The sequence below is a fragment of the Genypterus blacodes genome, unplaced genomic scaffold (genome assembly GCF_046128005.1).
Source record: "Genypterus blacodes isolate CSIRO-AG114 ecotype Tasmania unplaced genomic scaffold, CSIRO-AGI_Gbla_v1 ptg000076l_1, whole genome shotgun sequence".
NCBI classification, from domain to species: domain Eukaryota; kingdom Metazoa; phylum Chordata; class Actinopteri; order Ophidiiformes; family Ophidiidae; genus Genypterus; species Genypterus blacodes.
The window spans coordinates 2,994,292-3,013,939 of record NW_027466885.1 but is presented as its reverse complement, the minus strand read 5'-3'; the positions used below and the strand labels follow the sequence as shown (position 1 = coordinate 3,013,939).

The window sequence follows — 19,648 nt, the reverse complement described above, 5'->3', positions numbered from 1 at the left end:
CTCAAAACCGCCACACTTCACCTTCACACACATACACGCACACATAACACACCAGGTCCGGACATCAACTGTCTCCTCCTGACAGGCGAGAAGGACACAAGCAAGTGTGGTGCATAAAGATCTAAAGGTCCCAAAATGACATCTTTGAGGGAATCATTAACACCCTGCAGCTCAACAGGAGTGTGTGTGTGCATATTGTTGTTATTTTGAGGTGACTGATGTGCAACAAGATGAGGCATTTAAGCCTTTCAGGAGATTTTGCAATGCTCCCAGACATGATTATCTGAATTAGAGGTTTGGATGTATTTGCAATACAGATTAATATACAAGCAAGCAGCTGCACCCAGCAAAAATACAGCAAACATGGAGGACTGTGGTTAGAACCGTGTGAGTGTGATCTAATTGGCGGTTCTCTCTCTCCATCACCACCCCCGTCCCTCCATCATGGGTGACACGGTGTTCCTACCTCTTCCAGCACGTTGACCGTGTTCCTGCAGCTCTGCAGTCGGGTGGTGAAGCTGGATGTAGTCGGGGAATTGTAATCCTCCGTCGTCTCCGAGAGGAACTCGGACACCGATATTTGATCCGGCATCCTTTCGGCGGGGGAGGGAGCGGGGAAGAAGCCCACTGGAAGGTTCGAGAGAAACACTCAGAAAGCAAGAAGCATGTAAAGATGAACGGAGCGGGGGGAAAAGGGAGACGAACGGTGGGAGAGATTCTCCGATTTTTTTCCCACTCGAAAACTGTAAAAACTAACGGCGGAGATAAAAGACGAATGACTTCACTGCTCCCCGGGGACCGCGGGAGGAGGAATGAGCCGAATCTGTCCGACCTCGCTCCCGTCGGTGTGTCGGTTCTGTCTAAAAGCGACGCATTTATAAATAGTGTCACTCTGCGTCTCGCTAGCTAAACCTCGCAGGAAAAGGCAGCCTACAGAATAGCGGATGCCCTCATTATGGTCTACAGATGTTCAATAAAGCCGCTAGCCGTCCAAACAGCCCGCAATTGCCGGTGTGTTTATCGCGTTTATCATAATCCACGGTGAACGGAGGTCGTCCCGAGCTGCCGCGGCCGTTTTCTCCGCTCTTCCCTCGCGTTAATTCGTGTTTTTTGAACGCCGAACGCCGCCGCTGACACGCTCACACGAACACTCTCTCTCCTGCCCGAGCTCGAGCTGCGCGCAGCCAGCGTCCACAGGCACGAGGAGGAGAAGGGACATCCTGTTGCCGCTTTTCAAAATAAAATACAGGCTGAGGTAATGTGTTGGGTTTTTTTTTATTGCGAATTTCTTTTCCTCTCTGTCCAGTCTCCTATAGCCTATAGCTTCATCCTATAGCCCCCCCAAGTTCACGCACGCGCGCGCGCGCACGCCACACACACACACACACACACACACACACACACACACACACACACACACACACACACACACACACAAACAGGATGGGGCCCCAACTAACGTCCCACCATCCTCATTGCCAAGTTCCCCCCCTGCAACACCATCAGCTAACCTGACTGGAGAGAAATGACTCATACTGTTCCATTGTTGCAATTTAAGTTCCTGCTTGACAATGTTACATCTAAATGTTACACTCAGATGCAGCAGCAGAACATAACAAATCTGGCGACTTTGTATTAAACCACCTTAATAAGAATCAAAAGTCACACAAGAAATGACTCACACATTCCATTTGGTTTAAAGTAATATGTATATTATTCCAAAAACAAGCTGAAGTTAACTTTTATTATCATTCTTTTATGATCTAAAAAAGAAACCGAAAGAATCTACCTCTTGCACACTTCAAGTTAAAACCTTAAGTCCTTGCCATTGGAAAGACGAATTTGATTCTTGCATGAAATATGATATAAACATTATTTATTTACAATGGCAGCGACTCATTTCTGATTGTAGTAGTGTTTTAGTACTTTGAACATGGATTGTGCTCACCGCTCACTTGCCTCCTTGTGTTTCTCAGTGATTATATAGGGCATTACCGCCATCTGCTGGGTGCAAAAAGAAGGTGCAACTGTTATTGGGATGAATTTACTGCAAGAAATCTCAACATGGAAATAAAAAATGTAAGCATGTTCCTGATGTCATTCATTGTTATTGAAGATAACAGAGACGATGATTGAACAAGCTGTCATAGTCTACAAGAGACACACTTCCAGGTGGTAGTAAGACTATTACATACTGTTTGTGTCTGTTTTAACACAGTTATACAGTACATGGTTTCGGACGGCGGTCCCTGTGGCCGGAAATAATATAAAAGCAAAAACGTGTTGTCCGTCACGTTCCCGGCGCCCGCGCGCAAAACCGGTTGCGGGTTTAATATAGTTAGCCTGCCGGCACACTTGCGGGTGAAAATCACGGACAGCATGTTCTGTTAAAATCTGTTCTGCATCTTAGGTTATCTCAAGCAAAACTGGGTGTTACAAGGTGGATGAAATAAATCTGAGGACGCATTTTCATGCAAAGACTTTTATTTATAAATAGTCTGCATCACTGTACAACAGCACTCTCCAAGTCTGTCTTGTATGATCATTCTTAATGATAATGCCAAATACAGACAAATATTGTGCCTTCAAAAACAGTCCCATTTTCACAAGAATCTAAAAATAACTAGTTCTGTTTTAAATAGGTAACGTAACTTCTGAAAATAAGATATGCATTATATGAAATATATCAGTTGTTTGGATAGACTATATAGTACCAAATGCAATTATATGCAAATACACTTTCTCTCTGTGACGTCTTATGCATTTCATGCACCAAAAACAAAGAAAGAACCTGCTGTGCATACAAAAGATGTACAGACTTCTGTATGAAAATAGAAAATATTAAAGCAAGATGTGCACCAATAAGCTATTATATGTTACAAATAACTTGCAGTACAAAAAGATCAATGAGAATGACCAGATAGAACCACATCTGGAAGACAGAGGTACAGGTACTGGGTTGATAACAGGACAAAGACAAAACTTCCACTGATGAACTGGAGCCACGTTCCTGCAAGTCTGGAACCACATTTAACTAATTCAACATCAAATACATCAAATGGGTTGAAGACTAAATCAAGACTTGCAAGTGACACAGTCAACCGAGCAAATTATAATCTTGAAAACTCAGTTCAGAGCTTTGAATTTGGTATTACACCCAGTAAATGTTGATGTCCAATGCATAGCATATAGTTTTGTTTGGTATGTATTTAAACTTATTTGTATTGCTACTCCATAAGTGACGTGTGTGTGTGTGTGTGTGTGTGTGTGTGTGTGTGTGTGTGTGTGTGTGTGTAAACCAACTGCCAGTTATGTCCACAATTTATAAAGCACTGATATGTCAGAAATGTCATTAAATTATTGAACAGGTTCAGATACTGCAATAAGCATTCCAACTGCCATGTTCTCTACAGCATCAATATTAAGCTTCATCATCTTAACACTTTGTATTATTGCCAAAACAATTACAATTTTCGCATGAAAGTCAAATGAAATACTGAAGTCTAGCTTAAATGATTAACAAAAAGATAATAAACCAACCGATACTGTATGTGCTACACACAAAGAAACTTTCCACAAAAGCAGTTGTGTGTACAAACGCACACTGCAACCAAAACAACAAATATCACAGAACAGAACGCTAAAAAAATGAAATGTGAGCAAATGAAACTTGACAGCTAAATATAAACTTCTGTTAATGAAAATATATCACATTTTCTGTATGACAATCGACAACGACACACTTTAGAAAAATCATACATTTCTGATATGCTTAATACTAAAAGAAGGAGCACACCTGATGGTCAAAAAGGAAACCAGGAGGATGAGAAAAGACATCAGAAAAGAATCAAATGTAATCTCTGAGGACCTGAAGAGATGGATCAGGCGGTGCATCACGGAACATAAAATCCATTATCACTGAAACAAACGTAGAGCTTTTACAGGAGGAAACTCAGACAAGATGGGCTCCTCGGCTTGCTGCTACTCAGGCCATGGCATAAACGCACAAGTACGACAACTATATTGCTCCGGAGTGAAACTATTCAAAGGACCACAGTGTTTCTCATCGCAATCTACACTCTCTAAGGTACATTCTCTATCACACAAGTAGAAGAATAAAGGACAGAGGGGGTTCATGTTTAGTAATATACTACTATATACTACACTGCTAGAAATCTAGACATTTCTTAACACAGATAAGAAAATATACATTTCTTTAGCAATTAGATGTGTTATAATATCATTTGTATATTCTCAATAAAATCTTATACCTCTTTCTTATTTACATTTGGTATAACTTAATACTGATTGTAATGCAATACTGTATCCCTCTTATGTTTTGTTGACTACATTTCTTTTTGTTTAAAGAGCAGAAGCACTTTTACATTCATATTTCAACACCCAAAACGAGCCTAAGTGCAGAGGGGAAATGTTGACATGCATTTTTATCCAAAGAAACACAATAAGATAACCTTAAAGTGGAAGTTTGCTTGATTGCACGATTAACAACTTGAATGCTGAGATGATGATGATGATGATGATGGTGGTGGTGGTGGTGAAGGAATGACGGTTGAAGACATGTGGGACTCGGCACCTCTGGTACCTTTATTTGGCTATAAAAAAATGCTCTTGCAGCACCAGGACATTTTACCTTCTTGGTTGGTTTTTTTAGAGACTTTGTGTCACAATACTGGAAATTGGGAGGTATAAGAAAGACTTTGTTGTTGTTGTTGTTGGGGGGAAAAAGATACTTCTCTTTCCTCTGCAGGTGAAGGCAGTGTGAGACGTTACACTCTCTCCACTCGGCTGGGGTCGTATGAGTCTGATGAGAAGAGAACAATCAGACATACACAGTTAACATGTGATCCTTTCTTAATTTACTATGATGCAGCTTCCCTCTAGAAACACATCATCACGTTAAAATGGTTGATCTTCCTCCATTTCTACCCACCTGAGACAGAGATCATCTCTTCATCCTCCATGTCACTGCTTAAGCTGGCTGGCAGGGTTATTTCTCTCTTGGGAACGCTGCGAGGTTTGGGAAGCAGAGGCGGCTTCTGAAACCTGGTGCGCTGCTTTGGTTTGGGACACTTGTCTCCCTCAGCATCCCGGGTCCCCTCTTCTCTCCTGACCTCTGCTGTACCCTGTCTCTCTCCTCTCGCCTTCTCCAAAGGCCTTTCTTTGGCAACCGCCTCTCTTTCTGGCTCCTCTGTTTTCAAATCAACTTCTTCCCTGCCATCAATACCTGCTTTTAGTCCGATCTCAACATTCATCTCTTCTGCTTCTTCTTCAAGTTTAGGCTTTTCTTTCTCACATACACCTTCGCTCTCCTCTTTGTTAGATTTACACTCTTCTTCAGGATCTGCCACGTTCTCCTGTATTTCATGCCCCTCATTATTTTCAGCATTTATGTCCTGTTCTGGTTTCTTGTCCTCTTCCTCATCACGTTTCTCTTCCTGAGCTCCTGTCTCCTCCGAGTCGGCTTCTCCTTCAGTGTCTGAACTTTTGAGACTGAGGCGTCTTATCCGGGATACAGAGTCCAACTCTTTCAAACGGGCCATCCTTTCTGGGGTCGACCTGCCCGGAGACGCAGTAGATGAAGGGGTCGTCCTCAATTTAATCTGCAGCGCTTCTATGAGTTTGGACGCTCCGCCGTGTCCTTTCTTGTCCTCGCTGCACATACTCTGCAATAACTTCTCATCAGGGGAGACAGGCAGGGACAGGAGGAGCTTACTTGGTGGGAACTCAGGCAGGTCTAGTACTGCTGCAGAGAGAGTTTCGGTATCGTGGCTTTCTTCGTGATCGCTGTGGCTCTTTTGTGCATCTTCATCCTCTTCAAGCACCAAACCTGATCCTGCCGGCTTGACCTCCTCCGTTTCTGCTTCATGACTAATCGGGGATTGCCCCTTTACTTTCTCACACTTTTCTGACACCTGCGGCGTCTTTTCACTGACATTGCTCTCTGGGCCGCTCTGGTCGTCCGCTTCCTGTTTGTCAGACACACCCAAAGCCTCCACTGGAACATCTATACCCAAGATCCTGGCTGCCCTTTGCTCAATGGACTCATTTTCACGGATTCCTTTTGCACATTTGACTTCATACAAGTTGCTGAGGTCCTCTGTAGGCAAAGTTTTCTGGGCTTTATCCTGGATCAATAAGTTCTCCAGGTGCTTATCTGCTATTGTTGACTCATTCCTATAGGTCAGAGGCTCGGACATGGCGTATCTATGATCCTCGTAATCCTCAAACACAAAGGCGGCTTTCCTTGCCAGCATGCTAACATTCGGGGAGCGTTCACGCTTGGGTGATTGGCTATTTTCACTTCTCGTTCTACGGATCATCAAATTTCTCTCTCCCCTGTATAGTGGCTTGTTGTCCACCTTAGACCTGCTCTCTGTCTCCACTACAGTTTGAAGATCTTTATTTGAATGATGCTCATTGCAATCACTGTTTTGAACAAATGCTGCTTTGCTCTCCCATGAAATCTCCACCGACTGTCTAAGCACCTTGTGATCAGCTGGAGATGAGATTGAGAACTGCCGCTGCATTGGCTCGCCAGGACCACCAGGGGTCTCTGTGTAGACAGTTAGACCCACATCCCTCAGCAAAGACTCCTGAGGGACTGGGATGTCCTGTCTGTAGAGCTGATCTGATTCAGAGAGTAAAGTTAGTGAGGACAAGAGGCAGCTGTCTCTCAGGCTTGTGTCTGGTATAGACAGGTCGTCTTCTGATTGTGTGGAGTTTGCCTGTGGCCAAGAGAAAGCACTCCTCATGTCCATTAGGTCTACATCAGAAGTACATATCCAAGACTCTGACTCCAGTGTTTTATTGTCAAATTCATCTTTGTGCATTGGCGGAAGACTGAAAGCTCTAAAGTCTGTTTCTGGACCTGTACTCAAACAAACTGACGGGGAAACTGATTCACTCTGGTCTAATTGAATATGTCTCTCATCCAGACTCTGAGTTTTAGCCGTTACATGGGGTCTTTTGCTAATCGTGTCCTGGAGTTCCTTGTTGATGCACTCCAGCTCACCAATGGCATCCCAGGGCCGGCGATTCACTGGCTTCAGAAGAAACTGACCAAATGCCACTTGCTCTGCACTATCAGGCAGACTAGAGTTACTCTTCCTAGGGGAAGACGGCTGCTGGTGTTCTTCATCCAGCTCCGCTTTCGACGGGGACGTTCGGTCTTTCAGCTTGGCTGTACTGGTGCCGAGACGGGAGAAGGCGCTGTTGCTTGAGGGTTGAAGGTTGTTTTGGCAAACCATGGGGTAGCCATAGAAGGAGCTGTTATCTGTTCCCACACCACTGTCTATGGTTGTGTCTGAGGCTGACTGAAGAGCCTCCTGTCCCCCAGGAGGGCTGTGGGTGGATGGACTTTTCACTACAGTTAAAGGTGAGCCAGTCTGCGTTTCTTGGTTACGGTACTGGTTTCCAGGCCAGGACCCGGAATAGCATAACTCTTTGTCTTCACTGGCTTGCAGGGCCCAGGCATCTATGATCTCCTTTCTCAGAGGAGCCCTCTTATAGTTCCTCATTGAGGATGTGCTGCTGGTGTAGTAATGGGGTTTGATAGGCATATCTGTCACCGACTTGCTTCGGATGTTCTGGCTCTTTATGAGGCCAACATTGATGCTCTCTGTGTTAGTGACAGTGAGGCTTGGTATTGTCTCATTGTTATTTGGATCTGCAGAGTCTTTGTTGATGTTGGTTGGTGTGTGAATGGGGACAGACACAAGGCAGAAGATGGTCTCACTCACCCTTTTCTTGCTGTTCCTGTTCTCCGGCCCTGACTCTGGGACAATTTTCTTTACTTGGGTGATGGTCTCTGCAAAGACCTGGTCTGAGCTGGATCCCAGGTGGGATGAGGGTGAAGGTGGAGGACGTTGCTTTTTAGGATATCTGTTGTTGCAATTTTGGTCAGTTGCTGGGAAGTTATCGACAGTCTCTTTGTGCAAATTGCTGTGCCACCTGCTATTGTCATTGTCAAAGTCAGTAGATCTCTGGTTGGCATCATCAGCCAGTTTGGCAGTGATGAAAGGCCCCAGCGGCGGGGGCATAAAGGCACTGTTTTCAGACGCAGGCTCTGACATGGTGATGCTGGGAAGCTCGTTGCGGATGTGGCGAATCTTGTCGGCGTCCGTCAGGGAGTTGCTCCCCAGTGTTGAGGAAATGTGACGGATACGGGGGTCGTCGAAGGGAATATACTGGACCCCTCCGCTGTGGCTCTCCTGGGTCGTATACACAGGGTAAAGTTGCTTCTGGCTCTTCTCTCTCGGCGGTTCGGGCCAGGAACTTGCTGGATGTCTGCTGAACCAATGAGAACCGTCTGGAGCCACCTGCATCTGCTGGTACATATCTCTGTACCTGAGAGGAAAGACAACACAGTTACAAATATCTCAACTAGAAATACACACAGACACAAACACAAACACACACATACTGTATATGTTGTTAGATACACAGTAGCTAGATTAGACAGATACACAGACAGACAGACCGATAGGCTACTTAAATTCCTCTTTAAGACCTTTAAAAGAGCAACTTACCTGTAGTCAACAGCAATTTCTCCATAGATCTGGTTCCCCCTGCCCATGATAGGGGCTCTCTTATATGATGGAGGAGGGATATATCCTGGTGGTCCAGAGTCCTGTGCATAATAGTCCAGTTGCGAGTCGCCCGTCCTTGATAAGGGAATTGGTGTTCGGTCCCTGGACTGGGGAATTACTGATTCTCTACCAGACAACATGTCACAGCTTCCCCGGATCTGCTGGTGCATCTCATAGGAGGGGGGTCTGGGGGGTCGGGTGAAGCGGGGCTTTGGTGTCATTGACAGTTGGTTGGCGCTAGCCGGCCTGCCATTCTCCGGCCAGTGTGGCGCCCTGTAAAAGTCGTGGTGTGAGATCGGCTGGCCGCTGGCCCTCCTGTACAGTTCCTCACCAGAGGAGGCCACCTCCATATACTGCAGAGTGTCAGGCAGCAGCATCCGGGGAAGGGACTGGGATTTGACTTTGGTCCTGGGGTGGATTACCATGCCCTCTGGTGTCCTGGCATGGACTCGCTGCTGCTCTTGTGCCCAACGCTCACCTTCACTCTGTGACAGCTGGCGGCCGAAGCTTAGAGCTGGACGCCAGTCATACGTCCCCAGGCTTTGGCACTTTCTCTCGTTTGCGATTCTCCACTGATGCAGAGCGACTTCCCTCTCTCTAGACCGAGCCTGGGCCTGGGCCTGGGCTTGAGCTTGGACTTGGGCCCTAGCCTGGGCTGCCCATCGCTGCCTCTCCTGGGCCGCTCTCTGACGCTCCTCTGCAGACACCTCTTGGCCTCTTGGCTGTTGAGGAACATCTGGTCGGCCATAAACCCCCTCCCCTCCTCCATGGGCATCTCTGAACTCAGCATAGTCCAGCAGCACAGTGAAGTCCTGGCCTCTCCTCCTCCAATAGGACACATCCTTTGACTGTGGCTGAAGACCTCTGGGACCATCACAGAACCTGAAAAGAAACAAACACACACAAATGAAGCAGATGTCGTTTTCTATAAAGACAAGTGAAGTAATACAAAGCAACAGACTGCACACACTGAAACCTGACCAAACAATGAATAACAATAATAATAAAAATAATACAAATGAGTGCATCTCCGTCACTAGATGGAGACAGATCATCATGAGTGTGACTGTGATGTTTGATACTGTGATTCCCTGTAGGGCACAATGAACATGTTACACAATGACACACTGTGGCTGTTTGTCCCAGATGTCCTTCAAGACAGATCAACGATTTCAAGGATGTTTCTGACAATTATCTTTTTGTTGCACTCTCCTTTAGCTCTTGACCTCAGCAAAGGAGTAATCCCTCACAAGAACACTTTAAGGAGAGCTCTTATATCGGATATGACTTTAAGAAGGCAGACATGATGGATTGCAGCGGCGAGGCTTCAATGGTGTCAGATATTCTCCATTATTTCAAGGCTATTTGTGTCACTGAAGGACTGACAGACAATGTAAACAGGAGGCACACACGTGTACATCCTCCAGGGCCGAGGCTACTCAGAGTCCTTGACATTTTCCGCGATCACCACAAGCCAAGTATGTTTGCTAAAAGGTTGGGGTTTGCACTCAGCCTAAATGTAAGAGAATCTCATACATCATTAGTCTAATTGGCTATCTGCCGGATGGGAGTGCAAAGACTATTCATTATCTAACTAAAGCTGCCAGGCTAAATGAATTTGGATGAGGGGGCAAAATAAGCATCGTAACATGAAAATATGGATTACTCGCTAACATAACTATTGACATTATTTAAGGTCACGTAGTTATTTTTAGATCATCTGTCTCTGGCTGATGGAACAGGGGCCTAGGGGGGATGAAAGACTGGACAAAATGTAAGGAAAAGGAAGAAATGTGAGGATGGTATCTAATTGTGAGAGGGGATGGGGGACAGTTATAGTGGCTTCGTCTCCGTTACAGCACACTGACCATAGAACAAGGAAATATCATATCATGATATGTGAATGTCACATAATATCATACATTTGAACCTTCCAGGATTTCAACTGCATTCCTCTACACTGAACTAAATATAGTATTGCCTCTGTATACATATTTAAATAAACCCTGTTTGAACTCTGTATTATTAATGTGATATGCATTACAGAAGGAAGTATAATGCTTTGAAAGAGTGGAAGTGGGTTAGGCATGCTGCTCATGTTTGAGGGTGGGATGGGGATGGAGCTGTTCGGACCAATTTGGCAAACTGTGCTTATGTGTGAGACTGGGCATGTTGAAAATGGGTGCACCATTGTGATAACTACTCCACAGCCCCGTGCAGAAGATTATGATTCCACACATTATCCCTCCTCTTCATGACCATTAAGAGGAGCAGAAATACACAATTGAGAGGCAAGACACGAATACAGCATTTGACTAGTTTTTGTTTTCCTGTTCCTTGATTGCTGATGGTGATTGCGTCGTTATTCTACAATCAACAAGGGTCGCACATGGCTGGTCTCACAGAGTACATACCCACTGTCTGAGGTGAGTGACTCTCCCAAAGAGTTGGTGTCTGTTTGGCCCCGGATTTCGCCCTCTCGCCTGGACTGGCTCCTGTCCCTGGGTTCGTTGTTGTTGTTGCCAATGGTGTACACTTTGGCTTGCGGATTCGCACCGCTGTTCTCAAACGGAACCCCGGGCGCCCGTTCGTAGCCGTTCAGTGTCCTGGAGCCGGGCCTGTTCTCCAGGATTTCGTGGTGTTTGTTGTAGGACGGTAGAGAGGAGGAGGAGTGTGCTTGGTGGGATGAGGATGCTGTGGCTGGGGCTGGGGAAGGGGCGGAGGGGGAGCTGGCATGCTGGGGAAGCTTGTATCCATGAGAGATGAGGAGGTCCTCGACACTATACATGGTCACATTGGTTTATGCTGGTGTTTTCTTTTCTTTTTCAGCTTTTTTTTTTTTTTTGGAGAGAGTAAGGTAGGTTGTTGTAAAGGCGTCTTGTCCTCTTCTGGATGTGCAGTGGCAGGATCACTGGCACAGCTGCACAGCCGAGGCCATCACTGAGAAACGAGAAAGAGGAGGGTGACAGGGGGAGACAAAAAGAGAGAGAGGAAGGTGACATTCAGACGATTATCCCCTCTACCCGTGTCCATTTTTAGTTAAGGGTCCCAATCACTATGGACAGATGAGACAGTGGAACAAAAGGAGCCCAGAATCCAAATTCTGAGCTGCTGCAACAATGACACCCAACTAAACCCAGTAACCTCCTCTGTTCACTGCTCCTCTAAGCATCAACACTCTGCTCTCTCTCAATACCTCCTTTCATCTTTAAATAAATTTGTTTTACTCACAAAAGGATGAGAACATTTGTGCCGATCTCACCTAAAATGTGCGGGTTAGAACTGGGTTACACACACACTTTCAAGAGGCTACATAGGTAAGTAATCCTGCTTGTTTGGCCCCTACTAATGTAATAAAATAGATCAAGTGAATGAAAGCATTGACCATACATGTAGATTGTCAAGGTAAATATGTTGTATGTGCAATATATCTTTACAAACATCTAGTCTCTTTGCAAAATGACATATCGACTGAGTCTTAACTACGGAGGAAGTGAATGGTGACCAAAGGGCCACTGCTGATGATGTAACGTGCTTAATAAAGTCATCATCAATTCTTTGTCAACAGGGCAGATGTCACCACAATGCACTGGAAGAGACTGCCAACAGGCTGGCTGGCCTCAATCAGAAAATGGCATTCAAGACGCCGCTGAGTGCCAGAACCAGATGCAATACATACTGTTCAAAAGTCAATCACACTGACTGTTTAATAGAGGAGCCAAACAGCTTGTTTGCAGTTCTGAAAATAGACTGCCAATTAAAACCTCGCCAAAATGTATTGAGCTTATTGAATGAATGTATTGTGAACCCTTAGATATCCTGCTGGATGACTGACAGTATCACAGACCGAAATACTACTGTGTTCTAAACCCATTATCTTTTTCATTTAGAACTTTAAACCTAATAGTTTTATAGTATTGACTTCAAAACTATCAATAATAACATTTGACTCCATTTCTGTTTACCAGGCTAGTGGGTTTCATGAACACTGATCCATAGATTAGATTAGATTAGTTCATGTTTATGAGGAGGTTCAAATGCAGAGGAGGAATTTGTGGGATCAACAAAATAAGGGATCGTTTCAAAATAGAACTTCTAGAGTAAAGTATAGTACAGGTGCAGCTCGATGAATTAGACTATCGTGGAAAAGTCCATTTATCTCGGTAATTCAATTCAAAAAGTGAAACACTCATATATTATAGATTCATTGCACACAAAGTGGAATATTTCAAGCCTTTCTTTGTTTTTATCTAGATGATTATGGTTTACAGCTCATAAAAACCCCAAGTTTAGTATCTCAAAAAAATTGTTAATATTGTGAAAAAGTTCAATCCTGTAGCCTCACAGTGTCTCACTCTAATCAGCTCATTAACTCAAATCACCTGCTGAGGTTTCCTGAGCCTTAATTGTCTCTCAGTCTGGTCCAGTCGGCTACACAACATGGGGAGGACGACCATAATCTATATACGTATAGATTACGTATAGTATAGTATAGTATAGTATAGTACAGTACATCTTACTAGAACATACAATCAATCTGGACAAGACAATCACTTCCTGTATGGTAATTCAGAAGTGCTACGATAGTTACACATCCACATTTAGCTAAGTCTTCAATTCAATCTGCAATTCTCATTTGCTGTTACCACCGTTACCACTTTGATCATTCATCCGCTACAACACAAAAACACTGTTTTGCTTCAGTGCATTTCTGTGGAAAGCAAACAAACAAAACAGTAATACAGGCTATTAAAGCTGGGGACTAAATCACAAGAGCAGCTCTGCACTGCAGGAGTAAATGATATGCAGTAGTTTATGGATAACATATGCTGGGAAGTAAGCTTAAAAAAAAAAGAAATAACCACATGTAGGCTGATGCTGCCATCTCCCTACAAAGCAACCTCAACACTTTCAACATCACTAATCGCACACTGTACTGTACTGTGAGGCAGTTTATATTTACCATGCAATGACTGATGTACAGCAGGCTCTTTTGTGGTCAAGAGAACTTTTGGCCTGGCCGTGGCTTGCTTATTAAATCAGAAAGAAGAGTTTTTACTGTGTGTGGGGGAGCTGAGCGCAAACTAGTGGCTTCTACAGGGCATGATGGCTTAAAGTTTGACAGTTTGGTGTCAGATCTTTATTCACGGCCACATTGAGATGAGGGCATGGTGGGGAGGGAGCTGTTCTGTAGGTAAATGCAGGTCAGAGACCCGATGAGACAGAACAGCAATTAAAATGTCATCAACACTCCGAGTACAGGACCTTACATTCCAGGTCTGAATGATAAATGTGTCACAGTACATTTAGTATGCTTGCAGACATGAAAGCCTATAAAATATACTGTACAAAGAACAGAGTAGATTTAATAAGTAGAGTCAATAGTAATTTGAGGAGACTTCTGGACTGTGATCAATCAAATTAAAGAAAGTTTTGGTCTTTCATGACGTTTCAGATGTTATACAAAAGCCTAATCTACAGTTTAAAGAGATAATGACTGAATACACACATCTTTAAAGTGGCCTACGTACTGTATGCATCTCCCTGCCTCAAACACGGGTCACTTTAACACAACCTAAGACTCTAGAGAATATTATCTTCAAAGCGCAAATACAGATCTGCTACACACACAACAACAACAAACTCTAAAATTAGCAAACTATGAAGAAAGTAACACAAATCCCAAATAAGAAGTCTTTTCCATAACCACACCTCTGCACCACATTGTTCCCTGCTTCCTAGAATCATTGTCCCCTGTGTGTGTGTGTGTCGTTGCCAAGTCTCTGGCCTGCATCTGTTACAACCGTGCAAGTCCAGGTAGTTCAGAGGACGACAGCACATCATACTTAGCCAACAGTGTCCACGGAGCCTTTATCAGCTCATCTATGTTTGTCTTTGTGACATCGTATTGTCCAGCAAAAGGGGGGTCGCCTCTTTTCCTGAGGAAGTGTGGCTCAAAAGATGGAGGAGAAGTGACAGAATTACAAATGTTTCCAGTCACGACATATTTCATCCACACCCACTGACCCCGAGGACAGCGTGTCCTAGACTTCAGGTGATTGAAGTGTGTGGGCATGTTTTCTAAAAGGAGCTCTCTTCCCTTCGGGGCCACATTCCGTTGGCGATGCAACTTCTAAGCAATATCCTTAATTGAACAACAACGATTAATCAATAATGGATTTATCAGCTTGTAAAATCCCAACATGCATCTATTCCTCACTGAAAGACAGTTAGAGAGGGTAACCGCTGCACCAACCATGCAAATTAAACATTGACAATGACAACAGCTGAAGTGTGTCACCTGCTTGCCAGATGCAACAGTGACAGGCAGACTGCAAACCATTATCGGCACGCAAGCGGAACGTGAGCTCAAACACGGAGCCGAATGTCAGTCAGCTACATTTATTGCATTGTTGTGAATATGTTAAGCCGAATGTCAGGAAGCCCTCGAGTCTGCACAGCCTGGGTCAACGTTTGAGCCGAATCATCTGCTGTATGCTTGACAAGAGGCTCTCTGTTAATGGGACTGCTGGTGTCGCTGGTTGATGCGGCGTCACCACACCGCACCGCCCCACCCCTGAGCAACTGATGTGAAGAGTCAAGCTGTACAAACTCCTGTTGTCCTCTCCCTCACTGTCCATTTCCTGCAGGAGAGTGTCGCAAAGGGCAGGGTCTTCTCATTGTGATGGAGTTAGCTCATATGGAAAGTCTTAGCCAAAAACACCCACTATTATTTTTTCGGAGCATATCCCATGGCAACAGTTGTTTTGGTTTTGTGAATGGCAGCTCGCAGACAATAGCATGTGGGCTGCTAAGATATTCCTGGTGCATTGCCTCAGTTTCAACTTTATTACAGTCAGACTTCACTGGCAGCCAAATCAAAGGCAGGGAAAGGAATGAGGCTTGGTGTTTAATTCTCCTATTTTCCAACAAATCACAGATTTTTTAACATCAAAATCTGGTCCTGATTCATTTCAAACAAAAGTCTAGTCCGCCCCGTACAGGCGATGTCGTCCAAGGCCGGCGCAATAACAACATGTTGCGAAAGCCGAGCTGTGAGTAAGACTGACTGGTGTTTTGTTATCAACGTGCTCCTTTTCCACTCTGTGTCTTAGTTCAGCTGTAATGTAAGCGATGTGATGTCATGAGAAGTCATCCAACATCCCCCTCTTCTGTGGCGTAAAGTTGGGACCAAAGAATTTGCACTCAAAACACCACACCCAGTATCACGGAATTCATATTCGACATTAAGTGCGAGAGAAAGAGAAAGATGTGAGCAAATGCTGGGATATTACAGCAGCGCTCCTCTTTACACAGTGGGCTTCACCTGCAGTGAACTGTTCCAAACTCACGCTGTTTGTGCGCCTGCCAAACCAAGCTTAATCCTCATTAGTCTGTCATGTCTGTCAAGGTCCGGGGTGTGCTGGAGACGACAATAGCTTGGTGCTGATCAAAGGGTGGGCTCATTCTGCCATTGCGCTAATCAGTTGTGGACTCTGCATGGCCCCCCACATTATAGAGAGGGAAGTATAATACTGCTGAGATATGAAGACAAATAATGCACATACAAATGGCGTGGGGCTATAATGAGCATCCGGATTTATCGTGAACACCAAGAACACAAATAAGGGACTCTATGAAATGCAGATTAGCAGTGGGATGAAAGGCTCCCTCGCAGTATGGAGTCGAGTTAAAGGCTGAACAGAGCAAAGTGCTATTGTGATGTATGTCGCTATGTAAAGAACCAAACCGCCCCCTTCGTCATTAATAGTCAAGGTTGTCTCATTGTCTTTAATCATTTAACTGACACGGGAGAGTTGATATGCAGATATCCCACCAAATCATAAACCCGCTGGACATCTACCAAGCATATGGACACTGGCTGGCATCCAGTCAGGATATATGATATAATGTGCCAAATGTGCCTTTAATTTCATGCTTCAGATCCCATTTCATAGCGTGCGCGCCTCGGCTTTCAAAGGCACACTGGCAGATGTCGGCCACTTTCACACGTTTCTAGCTGGCTTCATCCACCAACCCCTCGCCGCCTGCCTCACCTCTTTGCTTTGACATCACATGTGACATCAGAGGGGGAAGCTCATGAGAGGATCCGTGTAGTCAGGCAAACATCACACGCCTTTTCTAAAAGCTTCGGTTGCTTTCCTATTCGTGGAAAAACTCATTTTCTTAAAGCGGTTGGCCCGGTGCCTAACTGAAGGGGGGGGGGGGGGCTCATTAGTGCACATAGCTCTGCAAAGGCCAAGGAAGCCTACACACACTTTGTCTTGTTCTCATAAGCTAAAGTCTTAGTTTTTTAATTGATGTGACGTTTCTTCTACTTATCTATAATGATAGAGCAGGAAACGTCCATACAATAAGGGAACAGGGTTTGAATCCAGGACCTTATTGATTACAAATACTATTAGGACTCAATTACTTCATTTGTCAGCAAGAAGCTATAGCCTCATAGACTCCTGAGTGGAACGGGCTCGTCCTGGGCCACACCCATCCTTCCACCAAGATCCTGTACAATCGGTTCAGAGGATTTTTTGAGTAGTCCTGCTAACAATAAAACTATACAACCAATGGAGGCAGGTGAAACACACAACCAGGTGGGGAAGGAGCACAAACGGCTGCATTTAGATTAAAATAAACGTCTGTATGGTGCAGCAAGTTTCCTTCATCAGGCAGTAAATGGACATGGTCTGGCCCTGGGACACGGGGCTATCAGCCTCGCCCTCACATGCTGCTGTCTCTCTCTCCCACTCCTGAAAGCAGAACTGATATGACTCATTCTTAGCCAAGGAGAGCCCCCAGTTTTGCTGACCGGCCCTTTCCTTCTCAGCTGCACGGAATTAATGAGTCGCCTCCTTTCCAATGCAACTCCCCTATCCCACCAACACTCACACCCCTCAGGGTAACCATTACAGGGCCATGTGTTCACACACACCACCCTGCTTTCAGGGATGTGTGAAATACCTACCACAATACACACACGCAACCATCTGCACACACACTTTCAACTAAGACTCTCCCTCTTTTCTCTTATCTGTAACACTGCATGATAGGCGTAACTGATCTGATCTGCTTTGAATTTAGCAAACCTGGAATTTTGCAGCCCTGTGATGATGAAGACATGAGCCCTTCGCAACTTTAGTGACATTTCCACATCTATTCTGAGCAATGCTTGCAATAAAATGATTCGCCTGAGTCCTGAACAAACCAGAGCACCAAAACTTGACATTAATAAGACAATAGCACCTCCTGAGTACACTGCAGACAAATGAAGTGGAGTAACTGAATCTGAACTGATCAGCTGAAACTCTGGCTACAGCAATCTGGCCTCTAGAGGTCTCTAAGTCACAGGATAAGACCTTCAGAAACAATTTATGGTCGAGACCTTTCAAATTAAATCCATTAAGCAACTGCAGAACAATTTCATAATATGAGTTATGAGTAAAGAGTGGAGCAGAGGCGCCCCATTAATCCTTCTGCTGCATGCTAATGGTTATAACTGCATGTTTACGGTGTAATATCCTTTAACCGTTGCGTAATTTAAAACTGATGCTACGATGAAACGTCTGCAATTAGCGCATTATTTAGCAATCTGGGTAAGAAAGGGAGCGGGATCTGTTATGTTAATGTAGGAAAACATGCAAAAAAGAGGCAATGCGTGTTGAAGACTGGGGAGGGGGGGGTGAAGAAGAGGAAGAGGAAGAGGAGAGAGAGAGGAGCTCAAGCAGCAGCCATCATCACGGAATCACGCTGCAGGTCTGACAAAGTGACAACACGCAAACATCAAAGCAGCCACAACTTGGCATTTGACCATTTGCCGGCGGTGATTTGCAGCTCAACGCTATCGCCATTTGTTGTTTTGAAGAAGAAGAGAAAAAAAAAAAGCATCTCAGCCGAGCCAAACGCTTTAATATGACTCTATGTGAATGTTGTCATGATGTCCTCATGAGATTGATTGCCAGCTTTGACATGATGCAGATAACTGGCCTCGACGCACACACTAACACACACACACACCAGGCCACATTCCATTCAAATACTTGTGTGTTTATTTGTTTTAGACGTCAAAAGCGTTGGGTTCAAAGGCAGTTGAATAACCCCGTTGCAGGGACCATTACGGGTCCTTGGTTAATAAAAAGATGACACACTATATATAACACCTAATTTGATTAAAAACTCACTTTTTCTAACGCACGCTGCACATTCTGACTCATTACACTATGTTTGTGGGTGAAATATGACTGATATAAATGACAGGAGGATCAATTCTACAAGTTAAATGCTGGTTTAAATCGGAGCTGCTCGGCGTTTAGATGCACACCATGTAGAAGACATCGTCGTGGTAATCCGTGGAAGTCCTTCACCAACACTCATTTGGATATAAAACGCGTTCTCGTAAGTGAAGACAAATGAACGTCCATCATTTTTCTCGGAGTTTGTCCTCTCCTCCACGGCAGAGAGGACGGCACGTAACGGAGCTAAAGGCTAGCCCCGGTTAGCTCCATCAGCAATCTTTAACCTTCAACTGATAGGTGCGCGTCCGGAAACAGCGGCAGCCACAACCACCCACACTGCTGAAGTTGAATTAAAACAAAATGCCACCTGCCTTTAAATGTCGCGCCCTGACAGTCTTAATACGTTGTCCTGAATCCTCTAATCCTGCTGGAGGAGACAGAGACAGAGACAGACATACAGACAGACAGACAGCGTTGATAGCTGCTCCGGCTGTAAGTTGAGAGAATCCCGTGAACGCCGCACGCAGAGCGGGAGCCACTCAGCCTCTGCCCGCTGCTGCTGCACGGTAGCTCGCCTCCTCCAGCAGACACATTCACCGGGACATGTTCAATCACGGCTGCGGGCCCTGAGCTGATGTAAACACGGTCTATCTCTCACCACAGACACGCTTTTTTTCTTTTTACCTGTGAAATCCGTCGGTTGCGTTGCCGCCTAGTCCCCAGCGCTCAGTCCCGCTGTGCCGCTGCTCTGGACGGACTGGAGGGAACAGCCCCTCTTACACCGCCTCC

General features: G+C 44.9%; 2 protein-coding genes across 2 annotated transcripts in view; both read right to left on the bottom strand.

The window, feature by feature from the left end:
* The window catches only part of asap1b (ArfGAP with SH3 domain, ankyrin repeat and PH domain 1b), a 40,062-nt gene extending 38,869 nt beyond the window's left edge, over positions 1–1,193 (bottom strand). The window contains exon 1 of the mRNA XM_076157937.1: positions 467–1,193. Within this exon, the coding sequence (XP_076014052.1) occupies positions 467–592 (126 nt within the window). The 5' untranslated portion in view covers positions 593–1,193. The remainder of the gene's footprint in view (positions 1–466) is intronic.
* Positions 1,194–2,812: 1,619 nt separating this feature from the next.
* jcada (junctional cadherin 5 associated a) lies at positions 2,813–19,621 on the bottom strand. Its single transcript, XM_076158181.1, has 5 exons — positions 19,544–19,621; positions 11,024–11,549; positions 8,550–9,491; positions 4,952–8,367; positions 2,813–4,822 (listed from the first exon to the last, which is right to left on the bottom strand). The coding sequence occupies exons 2-5, from the start codon at positions 11,395–11,397 to the stop codon at positions 4,788–4,790; spliced, it is 4,767 nt and encodes a 1,588-aa protein (XP_076014296.1). The 5' UTR covers positions 11,398–11,549; positions 19,544–19,621; the 3' UTR covers positions 2,813–4,787.
* Positions 19,622–19,648: the final 27 nt, after the last annotated feature.